The following is a 26,690-nucleotide window of genomic DNA, read 5'->3' on the forward strand; positions in this document are numbered from 1 at the left end:
CTAAGAAGGTCTGTGTCTGGTCAGTGTCTGGATGGATGAACACCTGGAAACTACCTGTACACTACCTTAAGTTCCATAATGGATGCAAGGCAGGATATAAAGCAATAAAATAATTAACTGAAGATGCATCTAAGACCACATCTCATTTGGTCCTGACCATGTTCTTCAAGACACAGTTGTGTTCATTTCAGGGGGTGACTCTGGTATACCAAGTACGTTGATGAATATGCTACAGCAGGAGTAGAGAACTGGTGGCTCTCCAGGTGCTGCCAGACTACAACTCCCATCATCCCTGAACCCTGGCCATGCTGTCTGGGGCTGATGGGAGCTGGAGTCCAAAATCATCCTCCTTCTACAAGCTTGGCTGAAAGAGGAGGCAGACTTGTGAGCTCCAAGCCCCCAGTCTCCCCCCCCCCCAACACATGAATGTTGCGACTGTTCATGCCCTACTCTCTCTGCCCCGCCCCAGCCCAGATGTTCTTAGGCAGGGCTGGTGAGTAAGAGGTAAGGGAGCTTAGGTCTGGTCAGGAAGCAAGAGTAGGAGCCTAGACACATCCGGTCACCTGTCATAGTCTTGGCAAATCTCCCCCACGGCTACCAACGCCTTCAGGTATTCATTGGGCTGGTAGGGGTTGATGTAGTGGAGGGAGCAGCTGTTTCGGGGGTCTCCGTTGGAAGCTGTGAAGTCAATGGCCACCTGGAAAGGCAGAAGAGCAGAGAGGAAATATAACACAGGAGGATCCTCCACTGGTTATCCAAATTATCCTCTTGGATAACCTCACATCCGCACTTACCTTTTGCCACACGTTTCCTTCCTTTAAAGTTCCATGTCCGAGTTTTGTCCCCCCCCCCCCGCCCACTTTCCCCAGGAAAACACGCTATTTAACGCTGAATCGGAACAAACAGCAATTCATGTTTTCATTTGTGATGGTCTGCCAGGGTGATTGGGGATTGTGGGATTCCAACTACCCTGATATGTTACAGATCCTCTAGTTTTGGTTTAAACATGCCAAAGTCCACGGTCCCCACATCAGATCTCATTGCAGACAGGCAACACACTAAGATGCTTACAAGAGCATCTCCCTGCTTCTTTCTCTCAGATTCACTCAAACTACAGTCTGTTCTTCTTTTACAACACAGACACCTAGATTAAAACATCCCTTTGCTGCGGGTGGGGAGTTCTGTCTTTTGCGCACACACCCAGAAAATGTTCTAACAATTAGTTCCCATGGAAACAAAATGCCTGCAACAACTGACACTCTTGTGACAAGACTTTTGTCTAGCCAGGAACTGCCTCAGGGCAACCCGCACAGATCGCCCTTCTCACAGGTGCCTGATAGGAAAGTCACAACAATTTGTATTTGCCTTAACAAAGCAGCCGCCTCATTCTCCCACTTGCTCTCCGCTTTCACACCTCTCTCAGCCGAGAAAAGAACAGGCGCTCCAAGTGTGTTTATTGGGTTGAAATAAACCGTTCATGCAGTGATGCAGACGTGCCGTTTGCAGGTTTATGAGAATAGACCCGTCAAAAACCAGAAGCGAGTTAGCAGGCGGCAGATAGATCCCAAAGTGGTAGGCTTGAAGGTGGTAGCCTTGACGATGGCCGCCTCCCACTCAACAAGGCAGACCCAGGAAGCTCTGCTAAGATCCTCGCTCTATCTCCAGCTGCAGTGCTTAGCAGTTTTACAAGGAGAGTTTGGAGCAGCCCTGAAATATCTGGCAGAGCCTTCCCAGCGCAGCATGCACACCCGGCCAGCCGATGTTTCTGCCTATCAGCTCAGCAGATGACTCCCATTTATTGAGCTTTCATCTTGACTTGTTCGCGCAAAGCTGACACGGAATATAGAATAGATCCAGTCCTTACTGAGCGTTCCTTCAGATTTCTTTGCGGGGAACTTTTAATTTATTTATCACATTTATATCCCATCTTTTCCTCCAAGGAGCTCAGGGTGGTGGATATGGTTCTTCCCCTTCCTCATTTAATCCCCACAACAACCCTGCAAGGTAGGTTAGGCTGAGAGACTGGCCCAAGGTCACCCACTGAGCTTCATGACCGAGCGGGGATTTGAACCCTGATCTCCCAGGCATAGGCGTAGCCAGCGGGGGGCGGGGCGGGACAGCTGCCTCCCATCAAGTAAATAAATAAAAATACTTAACTACCGATTGCATTGCAGATAGCTCAGTCCAACTCCTGCCCCTCTCCCACATAAATCTTGCCTACGCCCATGCTCTCAGGTCCAACACTAACCACTATACCAAGGAGCTCCCTTCCAATGAGGCATAAAGCATTCGTCTTGCATTCATCCTGATTTGCCCGCATAGCAGTTAGGCATCTCCCATTGATCATTCATTCATTCCACACTTTTCAATGCATTTTCCTGTGACTTTCCTAATTGAGAAAAGAGGGTTTCTTTTTCTAAAGTGGATTTGTTGTGTTAGGGTGCTTTAATCCACTGCCCAAACTTAAGCTTCCTCGTAGGCACTTATATTCCTCCCACACAGCAGTGAAGCACCCTATAACTCCCAGCAGCCCCAGACAACACAGCTGTCCTGGCTGGACCTGATGGTAGTTCTTGTCCGAAACATCTTGAGGGCACCAGGTTGGAGAAGGTTGCTATTTAGCCAAGCAATTTGCTGACTATGGATGTGAAAGGGGCCCAGAGCAATGAGCCTCTTCTCTTCCTTGGAAGATGAAGCAAACTTGTTTTCTGCTGTTCCAGAGGGTAGCACTTGAACCAATGGATTCTAATTACAAGAAAGGAGATTCCAACTAAACTTTAGGAAGAACTTACTGATGGCAACAGCTATTAGGCAGTGGAATGGACTGCCTCAGAAGTGGTGGACTCTCCATCATGGGAGGTTTTGAAGCAGAAGTCGGATGGCCATCTGCCAGGGATTCTTTAGTTGTGATTCCTGCATTGCAGGGGGTTGGACTAGATGGCCTTTGGGATCCCTTCCGACTCTACAGTTCTATGATTCCTTCTCCTCCCCTTGCTAAGTAGCTGAATGGATCCATCCCAACCTGATATCTCCTGAAAACTGGCATTTGCCACTAGACCTGGACTCAAAGGGAGGAGTGCCATCTTGGTGCGCTTTCCCGCTTTGCCCACCAGGGGCAGCACCAAGCACAGCACAGCTTTGTGCCACCTGCTGCTACCATTCCGTTCTTGCTCTGCTGTTCGCCTCTGCGTCGCGGCACCAACAAGCAACAGGCCTTGGCACCTCCAGACATGGTGAGCCTCTAATTCCTGGGATCGTTCCCAGCTCGTATCCCAGCGAGCGGAGAGGCTGAGAGCCAGCAATCTGTTCCTTGAATGTTCTAGGATCTGACTCACTCCAAGAAGGAGAGTTGCTCTTTCAAAACGCAATCTGGGCGCTGGTTGTTTTCAAGGGAGGAAAATCTGTGCGAAGCTGCAGTGAAGGCCTGGCAGCAGGGACTGTGAAAGCCCGAGGAGGAAAAGGAGCTGCTCCCCACACATGCCCACCTGGCAGCTCACCAAGGCCGGGGGGAGGATCACTGAAGAAGCCTCCATTTGCAAAACTGCCTGGCCAAGCCTGTGGTTGATTTGCACGTGACAAGCTGGCCTGCCAAGGCAAGGGCTGTTTGTGTGCACACGTGTGCAGATAGCATGCCCTAAGCCTGTATCCTACAAGAGTGTTAGCGACAGCAACCAGGGAAGTGACATCCCCATATGGAGGAGAGTTGACAAGCCTAGCATCTTTGCTGAGATCTACGCAGCCTTTGAGCATATGCAGTGTTTGGAGGGTTTTCTGTATTTCTGTTCTACTGCAATGTGTGGAATATGCTTTTGAAACTTCAAACCACCATGGCGATCCAGGACAGTGACAGGCTCCCACGGATTTCTTGCATGTGAAAAGGCAGGGTGTTATTGCTTCACATATGGAAATATAAAGGGCTCACTGGTGCCCATTTAGACTGGTAGGGTGGAAGGCAGGGAGGCCAACAGTAGGTGGAGCCAGAGCCAACAACAGGCAGAGCAAACACGTTCTGCTTTTGTTTCCATCTTTCTCCTCCAGGCTGAGCATCGGTGCTGGTGCCCATTGGGACTGGTAGGGTAGAAGGGAGGGAGCCCAACAGTAGGTGGCGCCAGAGCCAATGGCAGGCAGAGCCAACTAGCTCTAGTTTTGTCCCCATCCTCCTTCTCCCTGCTGAATTCTACAAGGACAACGCTTGTAATTGAGGAGGAGGAATCTGATAGGACTGGTTGGAAGTAAGAAGGCAGGCAGGTGGGGATGGCTGAACATAGACTGAGGTTGTTGGGGCAGTGCCCCATTTGCCCTAATGCTCCAGTGAAAGACACACACTCATCAGAAGACTTGCCTTAAAAACCCAGACCATCCTATGATGTTCCATTGAGGCTAGAAGGGGTTCACTGTGCAGCGGGGGAAGGCAAGTGTTGCTACTCACCGTGAAGTGGATCTGGCAACCACCCATGATGTAATCCAGGAAGGAGTAGACCCTGTGAATCTTTCAGACAAAGAGCGTGTTAGCCAATGCCATGGGTGGGCATATCCACCTCCCTCCTGCAGTCTTCCAGGCATGAGGAGGCAGCCATTAAGGCTGCACATCCAGGTTGAATGTGTGTGGGGAGAGAATTCAATAAGGACCTGGCTTTGCTTAAAAGGTAAAGGTAAAAGGTACCCCTGCCCTGTACGGGCCAGTTGTGTCCGACTCTAGGGTTGCGTGCTCATCTCGCTCTAGAGGCCGTGAGCCGGCGCTGTCCGAAGACACTTCCGGGTCACGTGGCCAGCGTGACGAAGCTGCAGCTGGCGAGCCAGCACCAGCGCAGCACATGGAAACGCCGTTTACCTTCCCGCTATAAAGCGGTACCTATTTATCTACTTGCACTTAAGAGTGCTTTCGAACTGCTAGGTGGGCAGGAGCTGGGACCGAATGATGGGAGCTCACTCCGCCGCGGGGATTCGAACCGCCAACCATACGATCGGCAATTCCTAGGCACTGAGGTTTTACCCACAGCGCCACCCGCGTCCCTCTGACTTTGCTTACAGCTCAGCAACCCACCAGATTCCAGAGGGGAAAGATTTGGAGAAATTCCCAGTCAGAGATGGGCAAATATACTCCACCTTGCTTTCTCTCCATTTCTCATTTTTTTCCACTCTTAAATTCAGTTCTCTGCAATTTCACATCGGTTAGTTGTTGTTGTTTTTTAATGTTTTCATCAGCATTTCAGTGTTAATTTCATCCAATATATATAACCCTGTATGCAGTTTTGCCAAGCATAAACATTTTTCCAAAGCAAATTCCCCATATGTAATGCATATTTGTATGTTACTTTCACCATCATATGCATTTATATGCATGCTTTACTCTTTTAGATGTACAATATTTATGAACACCTTACTTGTTTAGAGAAGTACTTTACAAAATTCTCAGAACTGCGAATTTTGAAGATGGCCATGAATTAGTTTGCTTACTGTTTGGGAAAGTGTAAATGGGGTCAGTTCCGCCTTTTAATGCAAACTGAATCAAGTTTCAAGTTTCTTCCTCATCCCTACTCTCTGATACCAAACTGACACAGCCAGACTGGGGGAGTGAAGGGGTAAAGGTAAAGGTAAAGGGACCCCTGACCATTAGGTCCAGTCGTGACCGACTCTGGGGTTGTGGCGCTCATCTTGCTTTATTGGCCGAGGGAGCCAGTGTACAGTTTCCAGGTCATGTGGCCAGCATGACAAAGCCTTTTCTGGCGAACCAGAGCAGCGCACAGAAACGCCGTTTACCTTTCCGCCGGAGCGATACCTATTGATCTACTTGCACTTTGACGTGCTTTCGAACTGCTAGGTTGGCAGGAGCTCACCCCGTCGCAGGGATTCAAACCGCCGACCTTTTGATCAGCAAGTCCTAGGTTCTGTGGTTTAACCCACAGTGCCACCCGCGTCCCTGTGAAGTGAAGTGAAGGGGTAGCCAGCAGCAAAAGGCTCAGTGTTTCTGCTGGGTTGCAAAGATGTCTTGCTACCCTTTTATCTCTACTCATATAGATTTCCCCCTCCCCCAGGCACTGTGCAGCCTCTTCTCTCAGAGGAAAACTGTCCCATCCTGTGTACATTTCCCCCACCGCACAACTCACCTTCAAGTCTAAGAGAATGACCACACCCGAGTTCTTGTAGTTTCGCTTCTTCAGCTTGTACTTCGGATTCATACAATCCCACTGGATCTGATTTGGGGAGGAGAAGCCAAGGTGAGTAGGTACGCCGTGCCCTTATGAGAGATATGTACTGCTGAGAAATGCAAGTGTTCCCTTCCCATTCCAGGTGACTCCCTTGCAAGTTCCAACAAGACAAGTGGGGGTCTGAGCAAGTGAGATCACAACACCTGGTACTGGACATATGTTGTGTTCAGCTGGGACCAGGTAAGGTCTGAATGAAAGGGAAACCTGACTGTGTGTATGCCAAGCCTTGGGGCATCCTTCCCAGGGCATGCTCACGCTAAGTCCTCTAGAACAAAGAAAGGGAAAGCGGGTGGGAAGGGCTGGTGCCAAGGGATGGCATGGTTAGGCATCTGCCAAGGGTCCCCACCCCAGCAGGGCCCCACTGAAAAGAGCCCTTCTGCAAGGAGGAGGTTGGCTCACTGGCAGAGGGGGCCCCGTGGAGCATGTCTTGCTCAAGGGGCCCCCTAAATGAGAGGGGGAACCCTTGTCCATTACAAGCAGATGTGGGCTGCCCCATGGGCCTCTCTCACACTCCTCTCCACACACCAACCTTGTTGCCCCCCATCGCTTTCTGCATCTCCTCAAAGGTGGTGTAAAATTCTCCGATGAAGTCGTGTTTGCCCCGGGAGTCATAGTCAAATACGACGCACTGAATGCGGAGAGAGAAAAAGAAAGAGAAAGAGAAAGAGAGAGAGAGATGCTTAGTGCGTGGAAAGGGTGAGCAAGCCCCCTTCTGGTGCAAGGCCCAGTGGTGGAATGGTCCAGGGTTGGAGGCAAGGGTCAAAGATCCATTACTATTTCTGCAGCAGGGTCCCAGCAGAGTTCCAGTCTCCAGCATCCTAGAACTGCCCCATCAGCATGAAAGGGGAGCACTGAGAAGAAGCCTTCTCACCCTTTGTGCTGATTGGAGCCAATCAGAATGAAAGGAGGTGAGTCTGCCACTAAGGATTGGCTCCTAGGGTCACTCTGGAGAAGGCACACAGGAAAAACACAGAGGAGGCTGGAGTAGTGATGGTTCTGGATGCTCCAAAGCTAAGCCTTTTGGAACACTGAAACACAAGGTGTTTCCCTTTCAAGAGAAAGTGCATGTTCTGCTATGTACAATGAAACTTCATGGAAACCACAACTAGATATTAGAGCACTCTAGATCATTTGCTCATTTATGTGGACAGAAAATAATAGATCTCTCACATATATATATATATATATATATATATATATATATATATATATATATAAAATTTCTGTTTTACAATTTCAAACAAACATTTTACATACCCTTTAACAAATCCAATGACATCCATTCTTCTCTTTCCATGGTTCATTTTGCATATCTTACGTCCCTGCATATTTTACAATAACCATGCCAATTGGTTTTCCACTATTACATCCATCTAAAATTATTTACTCTGTTGAATTTATCTTTATGCTGCCAGCGTTTTCAACTGTACACAGATATTTTCCATATACTTAAGAAGCGTTTTCCAGCCTTCTTTAAATGTATGTTCTTCTTGCTCACTTATTCTATATGTTAAATCCGCAAGTTGTGCATTTTCCATCAACTTAAATAATAGATCTCGCTGGAAGGCAGCACGTGGAAATCTGCACTGATCATTGCAATGCATCCCTAATGATTGTTATTTTATAATTAAAAAATTATTGCTTGTATACTCTTAGAAGGGAGCATGGCAGTAAGGGGGCGTTGCTGTGACTATCATGAAGTGACCCTGCACTTCTGAATTCATCCCTACACTATTGGCATGGTCAGCCTCCCTGCTGAGTGTGCTGTCCAGTCACAGGCTCCCCCCCCTTCCCCATTTTGGACTTACCCTCAGCTTCCGCTTCTCTTCACAGCTGCACAGGGAGTTCAGTGAGACTTTAAATGGCTCCCACACGGGACTCAGGTTGTTCTTGACAAACTGCAAAGCACAGGCAGGAGAGGGCTGGTGATTCCTGACAGCAAAGTCTTGCAGAGCGGACTTCTCTTCTCAGGGGGCTGCCTCCATTCTTGACTCCCTTCACCCGGAGGCTCACCTCAGCTAGAGCCTGAGCATTTCCCCAAACTGCCTGAAGACTTCCTGGCTTGGATTGCATCAGAGGTTGCATCCATACCATACATTTGAAATGCATGGCATCCTCCCAAAGAACCCTAGGAACTGTAGTTTGTTAAGGCTGCTGGGAACTATAGCTCTGTGAAGGGTAAACTACTGTAGTCTCTTTCTACATTTACATTTCAGGTTTCTTTCCCTGTTGTGGCTTTCACCCCTTTAGAATGCACAGTTCTGGTTTTCTCTCTCCTTGTGGTAGTATTATTGTGGTTTTCTTAAGGCTAGTAGTGCTTTTATAGCCTGCTTCTGTGGACATGAGCTCCCCCCCACCAACGTATCTCTCTCTAAGGCCCTTGTGAAATTCCAGTAAATAAACACATGATTCAGGACATTCCAGTTGCCTCTAGTTCCTGAGGAAGGTGTAAAAGAGGTGATCTCACTGCTTGCCCCCAACATTTCTCCAGGATTTTAGAAAGACCAGCTCAAAGATGAATAAAGGAGCAACACACCTGGATCTGAACCCTCATTCTCTATTCCACTCTGGGTTCTCAGTCAGCTGGCCAGGAGTGAATGTATTGGGGAATTACACCTTTTGGTCTCTGCTGTACACTCTTACCTCTGTGCGGTGAACCAGCTGCTCACTCCCATCATCATTGATCCGGTAGATCTCCAAAAAGGGATCTGATTTGCTGAAGAGATCCTGTGGGGAGAGAGGGTTTGAGTCCCATGATCTTGATGCCAGGTCATTTATTATTATTGTTGTTGTTGCTGCTGTTATTTCATGGAGGAGAGGGCTATCGAAGAATACAAGCTGTGATGGCTATGCTCTGCCTCCACAGCCAGAGGCAGTAATGCTTCTGAATATCAGCTGCTGGAAATCCATGCTTGCAGGTTTCCCACAGGCATCCAGTTGGCCTGATCCAGCAGGGTTCTTCTTATATGCTTAATAATAATTAATTAGATGTATTATGTTGTTGGCTCCCCTCCGCCCACGGGTGCGTCAATAAAGAGCCCAGAACCAGACCTCCCAACAGAATGTGGCTAAAAATGGGAAGGCTCAACCACCATGCTGCTTGCTGTGTGTGTGTGTGTGTGTGTGTGTGTGTGTGTGTGAGAGAGAGAGAGAGAGAGAGAGAGAGAGAGAGAGAGAGAGAGAGAGAAGGGGGGGGGAGAGAGAGATGGGTCCTTTGTGGCCCCTGTTACCTTGTCATCCAGCTTCTTCGCTCGAAAGAACAGTTCCACAAAACCATTGTCCCCAGAAATCTCTTCAGACGTCACCTGTTGTGGGGCGGAGGTTCAAGAGGGAGGCCAGTCAGAAGCCATTTTATTTATTAACTTTGTATATCACCCTTCACCTGAAAATCTCGGGCAGTTCACAGCATAAAAATACAAAATAAAAACATAAAATACCTAATAAAAACAAGAACAAAACCAAAACAAACCCATAATCCCCACAGTGCCTCAGGTCATGGAGGCCAGAAGGCTGTCATAAAATGTCCGCTTCTGTGACTGAGCTGCTCACCGTAATGGTGGACTTGCCCGCATACTTCCCGTACTTCAGGAACAGAGGCTTGGTCACCCGCTTCTGGGCCACAATCTGCAAAGGAGGGCAGAAAGAAAAGATTTGTTTATTTGACCGTGTTTTCTGTGCTGCTTGGTTGTAATAAAACTCAAGGTGCTTCGCAACAAATGTTAAAATGAACACGAAAAATCTGTTAAAAGCAATCAATCAAAAACCTTTAAAAGATAATGGAGATGAACAGTAAGTTAAAAAGAAATCAAAACACGTCAACATCTGTGTTGATAGGCTTGCCTCAAGAATAATGTTGGTGTTGAAAGCAGTATAGAGAAGGTGCCTGCCTGATGTCAATAGACAGGGAGTTCCAAAGTGTGGGTGCTGCCACACTGGAATTCAACACCACTCCTACTCAGGAGTAGACCCATTGAAGTTAATGGACATGACTTACTTCGGTTCATTAATTTCAATGGGTGGATTTTGAGCAGGACTTAGTTAAATGGGGTTGGACTAGATGACACTCGGGAGGCCTTCCAAATCTGTGAGTCTACGAATTTCAATTTTTGTACAAGTGAGGAATGACTATTATACAGCATCTATAACAGATTGAAGTGATAAAGTGGGCACTATGGGGGTCAAACAATCGCGCAAGTATATCCCACAAGACACCTTCCCAGTGACACTTGCCTTGGCTCACTAGCAAGCGTCACCTCTTTTATCTCTGCTCTGCAGGGCCCCCAGTATACCATTCCTCATGCGTTATTACACCCTCCATGTGATGCACTGCTTCATTTGGAAGGAGTGTTGGAGTCTATTGGCATATTGGGGTGCAGGAAGGAGCTTGAGGCAGTCCCACATATAACACGTTTCAGGAACCTAACCTAGAGGTTACCAGAGCATAGACATGCAATGCATAGTTATGGAGCTCACTCCCACAGGAGGCTGCGGTGGTCACCAACTTGGATGGTTTTAAAAGAGGATTGGACAAATCCATGGAGGAGAGGGTTATCAGTGGCTACTAACCCTGGTGATTATGCCCTACCTTCCCTGTCAGAGGCAGTAATGCTTCTGAATAACAGCTGCTGGGAATCACAAAGGGGGAGAGTGCTATTGCGCTCACTTTCTGCTTGTGGTCTTCCCACAAACAGCTGGTTGGCCACTGTGAGAACAGGATGCTGGACTAGATGGGCCATAGGTCTGATGCAGCAGGCTCTTCTTATGGTTTTTTTTAATGGGAAATGATCTCAACACTGGCTCAGGGACCAAAATGGGTGAGTCACACAATGGTTCTGCCTGACAAAAAAGCACAATGAGGGGGAATCCTGCAGCATGCTGGGCGTGGGGGAGACTCAGCAGGCAGACCCGTGGAAGCTGCTCAGAGCCTCAAGATACGTGCTCATCAGTGCTTTTGCACATGAGCCACACAGCAAAGCCACAGGAGGCTGGCAATGGCTGGCAATTATCCCATGGCAAGAGAGAGTGGAGAGCTCCAGTCCGCATGCTGCTTCTTGCTTTTAAGGGGCAATCGCCATGGACGAGCCACAGCAGGAAAGTGGATGGCAGCTCTTTGCAGAATTCGGAAAGTCCATTTTAAAAAGGGACTCGTTTGAGCTCAGCTTCAGCAAATCTAAAAGGGAACTGAATCCAGTTCACATTTGTCCCTTTGCAAAATGGATTAGTTCAGTTCACATTCAATGCACAGCTCAATTCAAGTTCATCCAAGCAATCCTTAGCAATTTTTTGGTCCACATTCATTTGGTTACAAACTGCTGTGCTGACGGATAAAATATATCCTTGGGCTGGTCACTCCCTCTCAGCTCAGCCTACCTCACAGGGTTGTTGTGAGGATTAAACAAGGACAGGGAGAACCACATATACCATCTTGAGCACCTTAGAGAAAAGGTGGGATATAGATGCAATGCAATGCAATACTGAACTAGGACTGGGCCTTTTTGTTGGCTCCCAGATTGGCCATGCAGCTCTTTCTCTTTCTCTCACTTGGAGCAAAGGAGAGCTGCTCTGTTCTGCTACCACTGTTTGTGCCAACCTCATGTGGCGGCACCTGCCCCTCCTTACCTGGCCCACTGTGCATTCCATGCCGCCCAAGAAGTCGTCATCGTGGGTCCCAATGCTGCTGTGGCCATGAATGTCATACACCTCAAACCGCAGTTTCTGCACCTCCTCAAAGTAATAGTCAACCATGAAGACCTTGGCAAAGATGGGGTTCAGGTTGCTTCTGATGACCTCTGATCGGTCCACCTGTGGAACGCATGGAAGGAAAAACAGACATTCAAGATGAGTGGAATATCAAGTTCAGGGTTAGTGGAAAGAAAGCTTCGAAATGAGCCACTCACAGGGCTGGCCATATTCTTAGGCAGAGCGAGGCAACTACCTCTTGCGGCATATCTTGAGGGGCAGGAATTGAACACAGATGGATGTACCATGCAGTCTGTCTGCTGTGCTCAGTGCAAGTAGAGGACCCCATCCTATCACCAGTGTCAAAATAAGATTCAGCTGCCAGGCCAGTTAGATTTTTTCATGGAGTGGGGAGGTGCCATTTCGCCTGAGACAGCAAAATGCCCTGGGCCAGCCAGCCGTGGACATCAGATCCAAGTCCAACCACCTTTGCCACTGACCTACTTGTGGTCTCTGAGAACAAGAGCAGCAAACCTCACAGCGTTGCTGTGAGAGTTAATACAGAACAAAGGCTGTAGGCTGTTTTGCAAATTCACAGTGCAATCCTAGGCATGTTGCTTACTCAGAAGTGAGTCCCACTGGTGTACTTTGCAGAGCTGAATGACAAGTTAAGTGTGCACAGAACTGTAGCCTAAACATAGTGTAGACATTATAAAGAAGGGGAGAGGAGACAGGGTCACTACACCCGGAGTAATGCCAGTTTCTTGAGCAGGCAAAGCAGGCAGACTGGTGCCATTAACTGCCTGTAGCGGGAGGAGGTTGAAACACTGCATGCTGGAGTCACCATTTGGTGTCCCTGAGCCAGAACACAGAGTCTGTGGTGAAGACAGACCCAACTCTGATCACTTCCTCCTTCCCCTATGCCTTGTTGGTGAAATATCACTGAGTCCAGCTCACCAAAGCATTTGTTCTTCTAGTTCATATTAAAACAGAATGCAAAAGGGACAGGGGTATGTATGCATTATTTTTGAGTTCAGAAAGGGCTGTCACACAGTGGTACAGCACATACACCCAGTTTAAACCCCTGGCACCTGTAGTTTGGGCAGAGAAAAATGCCCTGTCTGAAACTCTGGAGAGCCACTGCTAGCCAATGAAGACGATACTGAGTTAGATGGACCAATGGTCTGACTCAGGACTCATCCTGACTTCCTTCTGTGCCACATTACTAGGCACAGGTGCAGACTTTAGAACTCTGTGGACTTTAGGGTTAGGGTTAGTGTGTTTATTATTATTATTTGTCCTGGCAGCTTACCTGGGAAAACCTGCACTTTACTGCTGAACTGAAGCAAATGCCAATCAGTTTTTTCTGTGGATTGCTGCTTGTTACGATTGGAAGGCAGCTTCCAATGTTCCTATTGAAATCAGCTCTTATTCAAAATCATGAAAACTGAGGTGAGGCTAGGAAAACTCCATCTGAAACTGTGGAAATCTGCTGCCACTCAGAACAGCTAAGAGTCTTGTGGCACCTTAATGGTAAAGGTAAAGGGACCCCTGACCATTAGGTCCAGTCATGACCGACTCTGGGGTTGCAGCGCTCATCTCATTTTACTGGCCGAGGGAGCTGGTGTATACCTTCCGGGTCATGTGGCCAGCATGACTAAGCCGCTTCTGGTGAACTAGAGCAGCACACGGAAATGCCGTTTACCTTCCCGCTGGAGCGGTACCTATTTATCTACTTGCACTTTAACGTGCTTTCGAACTGCTAGGTTGGCAGGAGCAGAGACCGAGCAACGGGAGCTCACCCCGTTGTGGGGATTCAAACCGCCGACCTTCTGATTGGCAAGTCCTAGACTCTGTGGTTTAACCCACAGCACCACCCGTATCCCTTAAGGTCCCGTGGCACCTTAAAGACAAGCAAATACTGAGCTAGATGGACCATCAGCCTGACTCAATAGAATGCAGCTTCCTGTGACTGAAAGTAAACTCAGGGCTTCACCAGCTAAGTGATGAGCTTCATGTTCTTCTCCAGAGACCTACCTGTAAGTCCCCTGTCTTCCAGTGCTAGGCAGAGAGTTTTTATGCTTGTCCAGGACTTCCAGCATGTTACTGATGCAGTTTTTGTTTTCCCCCAGTTGGTTATTTCTGCTGGATATTATTGCTTTGCTGCTTTCTGCAGATATTAACACTGAGTTTCCTTGTATTTTTTATTTTATCATTTTAAATTATATGCAACCATTTGGTTTAAACAAAATAAAGCTCACATGATGGCTCATATGAGTATGTTGAATATATAAAAAATAGAAATGAGTAATTAAAAAAACCAAAACACCCAACCAAGAGTTCTTCAGAAGTAACAGCTTTGTAAACACAGACACACATGGACAGTGGACTTTTATAGCCTAAATTAAAAGGCCTTATTTCCAGTAAGAACACGAATTCTGGAGCCAATTTTTTTTTATAATTAATATGAAATGTCAGAGAAAATGCTGCAAATCTGCAGGCCCTGTTCCCTGCGTTCTCTACATTAGCAATATCAGAGTCTCTCTCTCTCTCTCTCTCTCTCTCTCTCTCTCTCTTTTTCTCTCTCCTGGATTAGCAGTGGAATTATTCTGATGAAGGAAAGGATCTGCGCTTGCGATATTCATGGTAGGAAGGGAAGGGAAGAGTGAGTGCCTTCTCCTGCCCTTTATCTCAAGCTCCAGAGGGCTGGTTATTTGAGGCTGGTTATTTGCGGCACCCGGATAGCATCACAGCTCCCTCCCTTCCTCTCCTCCTCCTACCTACCTTCTTAAGGGATAGAAACTGACACTCTTATGGAAATGGAATAGAATTTTGCCTAAACATTCGGGGAATGGAATCGTTACTGTGGTGAATGCAGATGAGATGCTAATGAGCCATTCCTCAGGCACTGATCCCAGTTTTTGTGGGGAGGCTTTGTGAGGGTGCCAGGTTTTTTTGGGGGGCGGGGAGATTGTCAGGGTGACTGGCAGCCTCAAGCTGAAGGTACCTGCCCTGCCTCTCCACCAGCGTCAAGAGGGCCACTCCAGACTGGTGCTTGGGTTTTTTTTGCAGCGTATACTTCAACACTGATGCAACCATAGTTCGCTGGCGGTGGGTACAAACTGGACCCATCCACACATCTGTCTGAATGATGAGTTATCCTGTAATAATTCCCCAATGTCACCACATCATGGCCATCTGGAGTGAAAGTGCTGCAAAAAGCGAGGCAAAAAAAAAAAAAAAAGCCAGAACATTTGGGGTATGGAAAGTTGCCGGATGTCAGCAGAAAGTTATGGGACATGCACCGACTGGAAATGAAGCAGTCCAAAAACTTTTGCAGGTGCAAACAGTATGGGAAGCAGAACCTCGTGAGACCACCCCAATACCATTATAAGCACAAATAATCAGGAATGCAAAATAAAAAGGAGGCCCTTCCCTAGCCCTTCTGCTTACTTGGTCAGTGGCTGTCCCCTTTCTCTCTTGTCTAGAGTAGATCACAGGTCCTCTGTTCCTAGTATGTGAGTAGTGCTCTGTAAACAACAACTCCCCCTAGGCAGTGGTGGATCAGTGGCTGTCCCAGGTTCAGTCGCCAGCATCTCCACATAGGGGTGGGAGAGACCCCTTCATGAAATTGTAGAGAGCTGCTGCTAGTCAGTGTAGCAGATAATACTGAGCTAGATAAACCAAAGGCCTGACTCAGTATCAGGTGTCTTCCTATGAATCTATCCCAGGCAGCCTGAGCTTTCTTTCACTTGCTATCCCTTCACTGCCCCTGTCCCAACACACGCAAGCACAATGATGGCATCAGAATCCACTATAGCTCCATATTCCATCAGGGCTGGCACCAGCAACTGCATGACAGCATCCCTTGGGGTGCCAGTGAGGGTGCCAGGGTGACACTGCTTCATAGCAATTCAGATTGGCATTGACATTCCCCAGGAATGTGGCTTGGCTGGCTTGCACAAGCCATCTGCAGCTTTCCTTCTGCGGGCACCACTTTCAGTGCCTCTGCTCTCCAGTTCTGGCACACTGTGGCAGTGGAGATGGTGTCAGTTGGTTGCGGCAGGAGCCGATGACAGAGTTGGCCATGCCTTGGAGAAGGAGGCAGGTGAATGGGAGGAGTGCAGGTGTGCTGGGGCCCTATGGAACAGATCCCTCTCCGCTCAATGAGCTTGTGCAGGAGACGCTCCTGGTGCTGTTTGTCCAAAAGCGATTTCTTTTTTTATTTGTTCCCAATTCCTCAAACTGAATTAAAGCCTTTCAGACCAGCAGCCTTTTCCTTTGGGGGAGGGAAGAAAGTGCTCTTGCTTGCTTTCCCACCTGAAAGTGAGAACTTTCTTTCTCACCCTGGCAGGGAAGGGAACAAGATTAGCCTGGCACAATGCCTCTCTGCTTTCCATATTGATTACGCAGCAGCAGGGAGGGCCCTTCCATTTGCTTCCCCAAATCCTGATTTCATTTGAGTTTCAATGAGCCAGCCGGAGGGATGCACGCTCCGTGGCAATCGATTCCCCTAAAGCTCCTTCATCTCAGGAAACTTCACCAAAAACCTCCCCCCTAATGAGCAGGGATTTATTAATTTGATGCAATAACTGTCAGCTCTAATCTCCTCCAAACGTACAGCTAAGATCATCCTGGAGCAGCGCTCGCCATCCCTCAAGACCTCCTCTGAGGGTTTAATGCCAAGAGTCAGTGGCCAAACTGGACATGTCAGAGCGGAAAGGACAGCTTCCAAGTCCTGTCCATCATGTATGCTCCAGCTGGAGCTGCTGGCTGGGATTTTCTGTTTAATGGATTGGCTCAGTTCTTCCCACTAAGCGACAGCCGCTTCAAAGCTGCTTGTCCAGTTGCGCTGAACAGCAGGGGGCTTTGAGAGAAACAAAAAAATGAGGCTGAGGTTGAGTTTCCTTGAACGGGTTGAGCCTCCCTCAACCTTGGGTCCTCCCAGATGTTTTGGACTACAATACCCACCAGCCCCAACTGGCCAAAACATCAGGAGGGCCCCAGCTTGAAGGAGGCTGTGCTAGTTGCAGGAAATGAGACTTTGGAATATTATCCCCATTGTGTTCTGCCTTTAGTGGATTCTGGAGCATGTGTTTATCTGCAGTGGGGCAGGCGTTACCCTGGCATGTAGCCTGGAAACAAAGAGATCTTTGCAAAGATGCTGGGATGAGCCGCCCATTTTCAGTTGCACAGAGATAGGTGATCTATCCCAGTGGTTTCCAATGAGTGAAGTACTGCAGACCCCTTGTCTTTCAAAAGCTAAGCCATGGACTCCTTACTTTTGAAAATGTTGATGTCTCTGTGGTAGTTTTTGATATGTGAATGGTGCCAACCTACCCTCCAACATGCCCCAGCAGAAAACTGGGATGTGTGTCTTCCAGGCTACAGATGATCCACACAAGAGCATGTTGCCTCAAACCACACATTTTTGGGAATTGCAATCTCATATGAGATGTGTATCTGGCCATGATCTTGCACGCTTTTGGGTGCCATGCTCTCATGCAAGAGCACAGCCCCCCAAAACAGGATGTCTCAAGAAAGTTGAGGGATATGTGCCACGGACTCCCTGGCTGGGTTACTAAGACCCCTGGGGTCTGAGTCCCACAAACTGAGAATCCCTGATCTACACTGTAAAGGCAGCCTTTCACTAACCAGCAACCAGGAAAGGTAAATGGTTGTTTCCTCTCCCACCCTCAGGGCTGCCCTGGTTGCACAGCAAGCAACAGGTGCCGAGCTGTGGAGTTGGCCCCGGTGCCAGCTGCCAATAACCCTTTGTCCACGGAAGCCTGAGCAGCTATCGGACGCTCCCAGAGGAAGGCAGAAATCACTGCTAGATTGCTGTACTTCTGTAATGATTTTTAAATAACGACAAAGCACAAAATGGTAACTTTATCAACGTCAGGGCAAAGCGCGCCGTTGGGATGCTGGCCAAAGTGATTTTCCATGGCCGCTAATATTGGCCAAGACGGCTGGGCTCCCTCGAAAATACAAGAGCCCATTTCAATATTGATTTTCGCCATGCCATCTAAGTGCAAACAGTGGGTTTGCACTGCCTGCTTCAGACAATAAATTAGCCTCAGCAACAGCCAAGCGGGCTTGTTCCAGGAAGGGAGACTTTCACTATGCTCAGCACTGCTCAGACCTGTCCCTTTCGCAGGGTGATCTTCAGGACGCTTTCCATGCTGTGCTGGGCCAAAGATCCACTTAGACCAGAGCTTTGTTCTCTGGCAGAGGCCAGCCTGATGCCCTTGGGAAGCTTTCAAACAAGACACGAGACCTTTTGCAGAGAGGCAGCAGCTGTGCTGCCCTGTTGCAGCGAAACCAGCCAAGATTCCTGTAGCACCTCAAAGGCAGACACGTTTATTAGGGTATGGACAGTGCATTTCGAACAATATGGATCCAACTGCCCAAAGAAGTGGGTGTGCATAGCTGGCTCATTATCTACTGGATTAGGCTTCAGAATATGCTGCCTTGGATCTATTGATACGAAAGAACACAAAGCTGCGATCTCAGATGAAAAGCGTCACATGCTCTCTGGCTCTGCTATAATTGTCTCTTCGTCGTCACATTTCAAAGTAGCTCTTCCCCAGAATCGAGGCCGAGTCTGGCTTACTGGGCCTCTGCCAGAGAAGGGGATGGCGAAAGTTAGGACTGGACAACTCTCCTCCTCCTCCTAAACAACTTTCAGGCTGCTTTCCCTCCCTCTGAAAGCGGCTCCCTTAATTCAACCTTTGTTCGGCTCCATTTCCGCTTCACTGTGGATTTTTCACAATGTGGTAGGCAATTAGAGTCCGCTTTCCAGAGCTCAGCTTGCTAGACCAAAGGAAAGAATCATGAGAGGTGTTGCTTGCTGCCAATTAAATTTCTTCTGGAATGACCAGGTGGGTGGGCCACATTTTGCTCAGGGCCTGTCATATATTTGGGATTGAGAAGGGTGTTTAACTGAAATAAAAAATAAAAATAAAAATCTAGCTTTTAGGAGGCTTTTCTAGGTTTGGCTCCCCTGCAGTTCGTTGGTGGCTTGGCTCACTTTGGCTTCTCTCGTTCTGCAACGCACCACTTCTCTGCTGAGGCTGGGACTGCCCAGGCTGCTTATTGCCTTCTGCCATGCTGGGACAGAGAATGGTTGAGCAGAGGAACATAGGAAGCTGCCTTACTCTGAGTCAGATCAGCAGTCCAGCTAGCTCAGTATTGCCTACCCGTGAGTCAGGGAGCCAAATGCAGCTCTCCAAGCCTCTCTCTCTGGCCCTTGGAACTTGGCTCATGTCATACACCCTCCCTAATTATACCTCCACCAGCCCTTTTTTGCTTTTTGCCTGGATGGAATGTGCCCTTGGACTCTGGTCATTAATCTTGCTTGTCTCTGGCTCCACCTTCTGCTGGCATGTGGCCCTTAGAAGATTGCCCAGGACTGAGTGGAGCCCTTGGGTTAAAAAGGTTCCCCATCCCTAGCCTACACTGACTGGAAGCAGCTCTCCAGGATTTCAGGTTTCCTATGCAGCCCTACCTGGAGATGCCAGGAATTGAACCAGCGATCATCTGCATGCAAAGCAAATGCCCTACCACTGAATTATGTCCCCCCCCCTGCCCCTTTTGGCACAGTTTTGGGCTAGGCATCCCTCTGGAAACTATTCTGAAACTAAGCTTATTTAAAGTAAGCCTTGTAGAACGAAGAGAGGCTGAAGCAGAGATCCATTCAAGACCAGAATTTATGTGATTCTGCTAAACCTTAGCTGCTAGGTAGCTCAGACATTAAAAAAAAACATAGCAGAGCTTTCGTGCAGCAACTTTGTCAGTCTGGTAAGAAGGTGACGCATGACCCAGAACTTACAAATGACGGATAATGACACACACTAAAAAAGAGATAATAACGTAGGCCGTGCTGCTGTAAAATTGAGCTGTTTAGAGACACACACACCCCAACCCCACAATTAGGCTTCGTGAGGATTGTGATCTGTATTAATGCAAATCTTAAGATCTATATTATTCAAGGAGGGCTGGATTGTTTTATTCTTCACGGCAGCTGTCTGGTGCCCTCACCTCAGGATGTCTTGCAGTGTTGCTGTGGGTCTGTGGTCCTTAGGGTTCTTCCTGATGACCTCCTCCTTTATTGAGCATTCATCCTGATTTGCTTGCACAAAGCCTGAGTGGAGCTTAGAACATAGCTGGTTTGATGAAAACCAATAAAAATTTAAGTTGGGGGGGGGGGGAGAACATAGCTGGTTTTTACTGAGCTTTCATTCTTATTTGTTTGCAGGGAAGTTCTATGACAATGAGCCTTCGTCCTGCCTTCATCCTAGCTTGGCCTGCATCCATCCTAGTTTGGTGCTTCTATGTCTTGCCGTTAGCTCTTTGTTCATCCCCCGTGTTTCAATGCATTTCCCAGTTGCTCTTCCAAACCACAGATGTCAGTTCTTTTTAAAAGCAGATTTGTGGCACCAGGGCAACAGAGCCTTTTCATCTGCTTCAATGGCACAAACATTAAGTTCCAGTATGCACATCACAACCGCCCCCCCCTTCCTGCGAAATAGTGGCATTTTCGAGGCGCTCTCAGACCATGCAATCCTGGAGTTACCACTCCAGCATTTATGGAGTATTTCTATACCACTATATCATATCATAAAATATCTGGGCACTGTACAACACTAAAACATAAAGAGAGCTAGTGTGGCATAGTGGTTAGAACATTGGACTGGGACCTGGGAGACCAGAGTTCAAATCCCCGCCATTATGCTTCTTGGGTGAGCTTGGACCAGTCAGTCTCTCAGTCTAACCTACCTCACAGGGTTGTTGTGAGGATAACATGGAGAGCAGAAGAAGCAACTGTTCCGCCTTGAGCTCTTTGAGTGGAAGGTGGGATATAAAGCTAACAACAGCAATCAACATTTAAAAAAAATACAGATAATTATCAAAGAGACTGAATAAAAAGTAATAGTTAAACTGCTACAAGAGCCTGTCGGCATAAAAAGGTTTTCAAGGGATGCCTGAGAGTCAAAAGCAATGGCTGCAGAATTTTCAGGGTGACTTAGAAAAATTAATGAATTGCAAACTGATGTGTAAGTGTGGATAACTGAATTTAGGATTGGAAAAAAGGAGAAACGAGAAAATTGACAGATTTCTTCCGGGAAAATGTGTGTAGGCTGTAATCCTGTATACACAATTTCCTTGGAGTAAGTCTCATTGAACTCAGTGGTGCTTACACATCTGAGTAGGCATGTCTAGGATTGCATGCTAATTTGCCTTCTTTTGAATTTTCAAAAGTTGGCAAGTACGTTGGTTGATGGCTGCTACAAGCAGGGATTGAGTAGAGGCAGAACAGCTGATTTTTGCTAATTTTTAAGAACTGTTGAACAAACCCAGCATGTTGGCAACCTTCCATTCTTCTGCCCTTGACCAAAACACTTCTTCTCCTGCTGCTCCTTTCTATCAGCCACTGATGTCTCTCCTGACCTTGCACCGGGGACCCACAGCTTAGCAGTTGCCAACTTTTTTTTACCAAGGCACCTGTGCCTTTAAAAACAGCTTAATCTGAAGAGCAGGAACTGTAGCTCAATGGCAGAACATATGCCTTGCATACAGGAGGTCCCAGGTTCATTCCCAGTATCTCTAGGTAGGGCTGAGAGAGATTTCTACCTGAAACCCTGGAAAGCCACTGCACGTCAGTGTAGACAATACTGGGTTAGATGGACCAGTTATCTTCCTTGGTAAAAGGTAACTTCATGTGCTCTTGTGCAGATTGTAACAGGAGACGGCGTTGACCTCCATGCCATAAAAGCTTCATCTCATCCAGCCAACGTTAGTGGCACAGGAGCAGCTGGGGCAATTCTTTTCCTGGTCAGTTGGCAACCTTGATCAAATTCACTTTGTTGATAGCATGACATCTGTTTGGGACCTAGCTAAGAGGACTGAAGAGTGCACTGTGAGCAACTATGCTTATCACTGCAGTAAAGTCTGATCCCACAGGAAAAGGGACAGCTGAGGACTGTGTGTGTGCATCCCTGCAGTTGAGCAATCCAGAAAGCTTTAACAGCCCTCATTCATCATGCAAATTGCAAGGGAAGAGAGAATTAGTGGGAAGAATGCTATCGCTGTGCAACACATGAGGGCTTGGCCTGCTTGCTCCCAAGGTTGGCAGGAGGCCTCCTTTGTCATCCAGCAAGCTCCCTTACTCTCTCGAAGAGCCCACTGCCGACTTCCCAATGGGGGGGAATCACATTCCCGCAGAACTGATTTACACCAGCATCTTTGGCTCTTCCCCACCATCCCATCTTGAGTCAATTGGGCTTGCAGGGCTAGGCCAACCTTGCAGGGTAACCCCCCGCTGCAAATCAAGGCACATTAGAGCACCCAGAGCTAGCCATGTTATTACTGCACCTGACACCCCAACCTTTTATGATAATGAGACACCCTAAGAAGGAAGCTCTATACAGCACTGGCATGCATGGACACATGTGCGCATGCACAGGGTTGGAAAGATTTCTCTTGTGCAAGCTTTTGGGTATCACAGAACTCTTTACCACACACTGGATGAAAATGAATCCTTTGGGACCGATGTAGCAGCTGTGAGCAACTGAACAAATTTTAATAGGGTTGAATCCCCCAAACATTTCCCCCTTTCCATATTCAAGATGCCATGGAAGTTGCAGAACGTGAGCAGGGTACTACACAAATTAGTAGCAAACAAGAAACCCCTTTTGGAGAGGCAAGAAGGACATGAAAGTTCAAGGAATTCCAGGAGCTCTCAAGTCCCAAACCTCACCTGCATTCTTACTAATCACTGCAAATATAGTAAGAACGCCCTTCGGGAGGGGGAAACTCCCAATAGGTTTTATGGCACCTTGAAGATGAACAGTAAATTTTATCATGGATTTTACGGGGTCCACTTCATTAGAAGCATGAAGCATAATTCTCAGTTGCAGACAGAGAGAGAGAGAGAGAGAGAGAGAGAGAGAGAGAGAGAGAGAGCGCACTTAGTTTGTAAGGGGGCCAAAGGCTCTAAGTCGTGGTGCCAGATGAAAATGAAATTCAAAAGGTGCACATAGTGACAATTCAATTAGAGCCAGAATGAATGTGAGATGAGCAGAGTGATGCTTTACAACAGCAGAGACAGGCGATGAAACAATCCACTTGGCAATGCTGAGTGAATTAACATCTCTAGTGGGAAAGGAAGGCATGGTCTCCATTCAGACCCAAATGAATAGGGTGGCACGGAAGGGCTACACTTCCTGCATCTGATGAAGCCCATTAATGTCTATGCAGTCATAAAAACACATTCCTCTTCAAGGTGCCACAAGACACTTCATTGCAACTGACTTACCATAGCTGCAACCCCTCTGGAAATGATCCTTTAGCCTCTCCCAGCTTTGTGTCCTCAAGATGTTGTTTTGAGTTGTGTGACTTAACTAGACACCACATTTTTCAGCGTCTGGGGCCCCTCCAGGATTAAGGGCTCTGAAGCTTAAGCTTCATTCATTTCACAATATATTTGGCCCTGCAGTGAGACAGGATGCTGGACTAGATGGGCCCCCTTTGGCTTTACCCAGGAGCCAGGCTTCTCTTATGCCCTGTGCCAGCAACCTGCTCTGATGCCCCGGGGTGCCTGGTGGCTCTTGTCATTCCCTCTGCAAGCTGAGCCAGAAGGTCCATCAGCCTGAGCACATCAGCCTCCATCCTCTGGAATGGGTAGCCAAAGCATCTTCTCCAACCCCAGAAGTCCCTGATGCAGAAAAGGGCCTTGGACGCTTCAAGGGACTGGCTGTCCATCTCTTCTAGCCCACCTGCCTGGCCTCTATTGCCACTGCCTGCTCAGCGATTCATGCAGAGGATGAAAACCTTCAGTGCCAACATCTAATGAGCATCTGAAGCTACAGGCAATTAACCCTGAAACTGTTACAAAAGAGCCATGTGCCGGGAAGTGAGGAGAGGGAATCAGCCTGAGAGCCGGGAGCAACAAGAAAGCCAGGCGTTCTCCCTCTCCTTTGCAAGTGCACAAAGGAAGGAAAGGAAGATTGCAGGCAGGAGGTGGTTGGCAACAGGCCCAGGTGAGGGAGTGAGCAGAGAGTGGTTTGCAGGTGTCGTGACCCAGCAATTGACTGCTGTGACTCCTCAGAAGCCCCCCTCCCGGGGGTCAGCAGCAGGGCAAACCAAACCAACCTCATTTCCCAAGACATTCCAAGAGAGAATAATCAAGATTGTGCAGAGTGAGCCAGCTGCCTCAGGCGGCTGATGGAGCAGGGCAGGCAGCTCAGGGAAGGTGTCGGAGGATAAAGCTGTGGGTGCCATGCAGCCTGCCCTCTGCACCCTAAGTCCGCTGCCAGGCTGTCAGCATTTTGCAGGAGGAATTCAAGCACATGCTGGAACTGTAGGCTTGTGCATTTCAAGCAGATTACAGTGCTCTGTTGCCCCGGTGAAACAAATCCGCCTTTTGAAAAGACACCGGCTTATTTGTGGTTAAGAAAAGGGCAGGGAAATGCACTGAGAAGTGTGGGATGGTGAATGAATGATCCGCAGGAAGACGTGTAAAGACCATGCAGGGCAAATCAGGGTGAATGCTTATGGTTGTATAACCTCTCCGCTAGCCATTTCAGTAAAGACTGGACACAGTCTAACCTCCACATAAGCTTTGTGCTGGCAAATCAAGATGAATGCTGAGGAAGCAGATCGTCTGCAGGAGTCTTAAACCTGCCTGCTGCCCTCAGGTGCAGTATTGGAATAAGATATAACTGCCAATTCAATTGGTTTATCTACTTGGAATGCAGCTTGGGAGTGGTGGGGGGTACAGACCACTTTGCCCTTAGCTCAGGCAGGAAAATGCCTCAGAGCTGACCTGGAATTGAAGCCACAAGTAATCATGGTTTAGTCCCAGAACATCTCCTTGTCAGGGCTTAATCCTGAGGTATGTGACTTGATAACGGAGAAGGGTGCCTCAGAGCACATCAAGAGGGCATTGCCTTCACCTCACTGAATAATCTCCACCAACTTTCCACGCTTCTGGGATCAGGGAGCAGAGGTTCAAAATTCTAGGCAGCTTGTCCATCTAATGCAGGTCTGGTGGACTTTTTGCCCTGCTGATTTTGCTGATCAGCGGCTCCCATTGTCCCTGGCCATTGGCCATGTTTGCTGGGGCTGATGGGATTTATAGTTTCCCAAGGCTCCCCACACCAGGTCTCATGCAGTTGTGGTCCTCTGGGCAAGGAGGGACTGCATCTCTTCTAGGAGTTGTAATGAACCTTACCCACTACGTTGTGCAGCCATAGCAGTGACAAGAAGAGGAATGACTACTGAGGTGAACACAGACAGAAGAAACACCTTGGTGCATCTGCAGCAGCACAACCAGACGCCTTCATCGGTCCCAGCTGCAACAAAACATGTCTTTCCCCTATCAATCTCTACAGCCACAGCAGGTGCTGTAACTCTCCAGCAGTTTGACTTCACCACCAAAGGTGCACTTCTTTATTGTCTCCCAAGACGGACAGATGCCAACCATAACACCGTTTATTAATTAAATTATTTACATGCTGCATTTTGGGGCATTGCTGTCCCAAGGTGGCTCACATTATCAGAAATAAATAAATAAATAAATAATAAATACTATCTTTTAAAAACTAATAATCAACGATCAACGGCAACAGCACTGACAATTATTATAAAAGGCCAGCTTAAAACAGTTACAAAGACTAACAAAAACAGCTAAGCAGAGCTATAATTTTGTAACAGCTCTGCAAAGAAAGCCTTTATGAAAAGGAAGCAGAAAAAAAGGCATGGTTTCTAAATCAGTTTAAAAATCCATAGCATAGAGGCCATGCACCCCTCTGTGGGGACAGAGTTCTATTCATTTATAAGATTATTTATCATTATTATTTTAAATTATTGTGAACAGCTGAAGAAATAATTAAGGTCACTATCATCACTAACCACTAATTAGAAATGCAGATTCTTCTATTCCCATTTATCAAAGCACTATGAATGTGCATTCTTCAAGCTTTGCATAGAAAACGTTCCAGATTTTAATAGCATTTATTGGTATCTCCTCTCTCTTTTTAACTGTTTGCTTTTTTATCTCTGGTTTATTACCAGACACATTTAACCTGTAAATAATTAAGCAGATGAGAAGGTGAGTTTGTGATGCAAATGCATTTTGCTTACTGAGTGGCCACAGCCCGTCATCTCCTATTGGGAAGCAAAGGCCAGGGATGCTGTCCAGGGCAAACTTGGGCCTCCCTAGTGCCTTGATCTTAGAAATTAGCCACTGAGGCTGGCAGGGGACCAGTATCCTCTTCCCAGTTTGACAGTTCACAGCCAGCAGGAACCAGCATCAGTTGAAGCTAAGGGTAAGAATGCCTGGCACACGCTACTCCAGAAGTGCTCCTGCCTTCAGCATCAGTTAAGTGCTTTCAGTAGGGATCCATTTGTATTTAACTCTTACAAAGCACTCAGTAGATTGACAGAGATGCATTAACGCTCACCAAAGATGTGCTTGAGAGTAGCATCTCCAGAAAGACCCTTCCATTACATTGCTGCATCTCCCAATGGATTCCCTTCTAGGCTGGGAGTTGCCAGAGAATAAAAAAGGTAAAGGGACCCCTGACCATTAGGTCCAGTCGTGGCCGACTCTGGGGTTGCGGCGCTCATCTCGCTTTACTGGCCGAGGGAGCCGGCGTACAGCTTCTGGGTCATGTGGCCAGAATGACTAAGCCACTTCTGGCGAACCAGAGCAGTGCACGGAAATGCCGTTTACCTTCCCGCCGGAGTGGTACCTACGGTATTTATCTACTTGCACTTGGATGTGCTTTCGAACTG

General features: G+C 47.7%; 1 protein-coding gene across 2 annotated transcripts in view; it reads right to left on the reverse strand.

The window, feature by feature from the left end:
• CPNE7 (copine 7) overlaps positions 1 to 26,690 on the reverse strand; it is a 42,354-nt gene that overhangs the window by 7,980 nt on the left and 7,684 nt on the right. The window contains exons 1-10 of one of the 2 annotated variants that reach the window (XM_028740013.2): positions 12,107 to 12,133; positions 11,829 to 12,011; positions 9,759 to 9,833; positions 9,440 to 9,514; positions 8,853 to 8,936; positions 8,018 to 8,107; positions 6,739 to 6,837; positions 6,108 to 6,194; positions 4,430 to 4,489; positions 564 to 697 (exon numbers count right to left, since the gene is read on the reverse strand). In XM_028740013.2, the coding sequence (XP_028595846.1) occupies positions 564 to 697; positions 4,430 to 4,489; positions 6,108 to 6,194; positions 6,739 to 6,837; positions 8,018 to 8,107; positions 8,853 to 8,936; positions 9,440 to 9,514; positions 9,759 to 9,833; positions 11,829 to 12,011; positions 12,107 to 12,118 (899 nt within the window). In that variant the 5' untranslated portion in view covers positions 12,119 to 12,133. Of the gene's footprint in view, positions 1 to 563; positions 698 to 4,429; positions 4,490 to 6,107; positions 6,195 to 6,738; positions 6,838 to 8,017; positions 8,108 to 8,852; positions 8,937 to 9,439; positions 9,515 to 9,758; positions 9,834 to 11,828; positions 12,012 to 12,106; positions 12,134 to 26,690 lie in introns of those variants that run through there. The other variant, XM_028740010.2, reaches the window with a different exon arrangement.

This window comes from Podarcis muralis, chromosome 7 (assembly GCF_964188315.1).
Source record: "Podarcis muralis chromosome 7, rPodMur119.hap1.1, whole genome shotgun sequence".
Lineage (NCBI taxonomy): Eukaryota > Metazoa > Chordata > Lepidosauria > Squamata > Lacertidae > Podarcis > Podarcis muralis.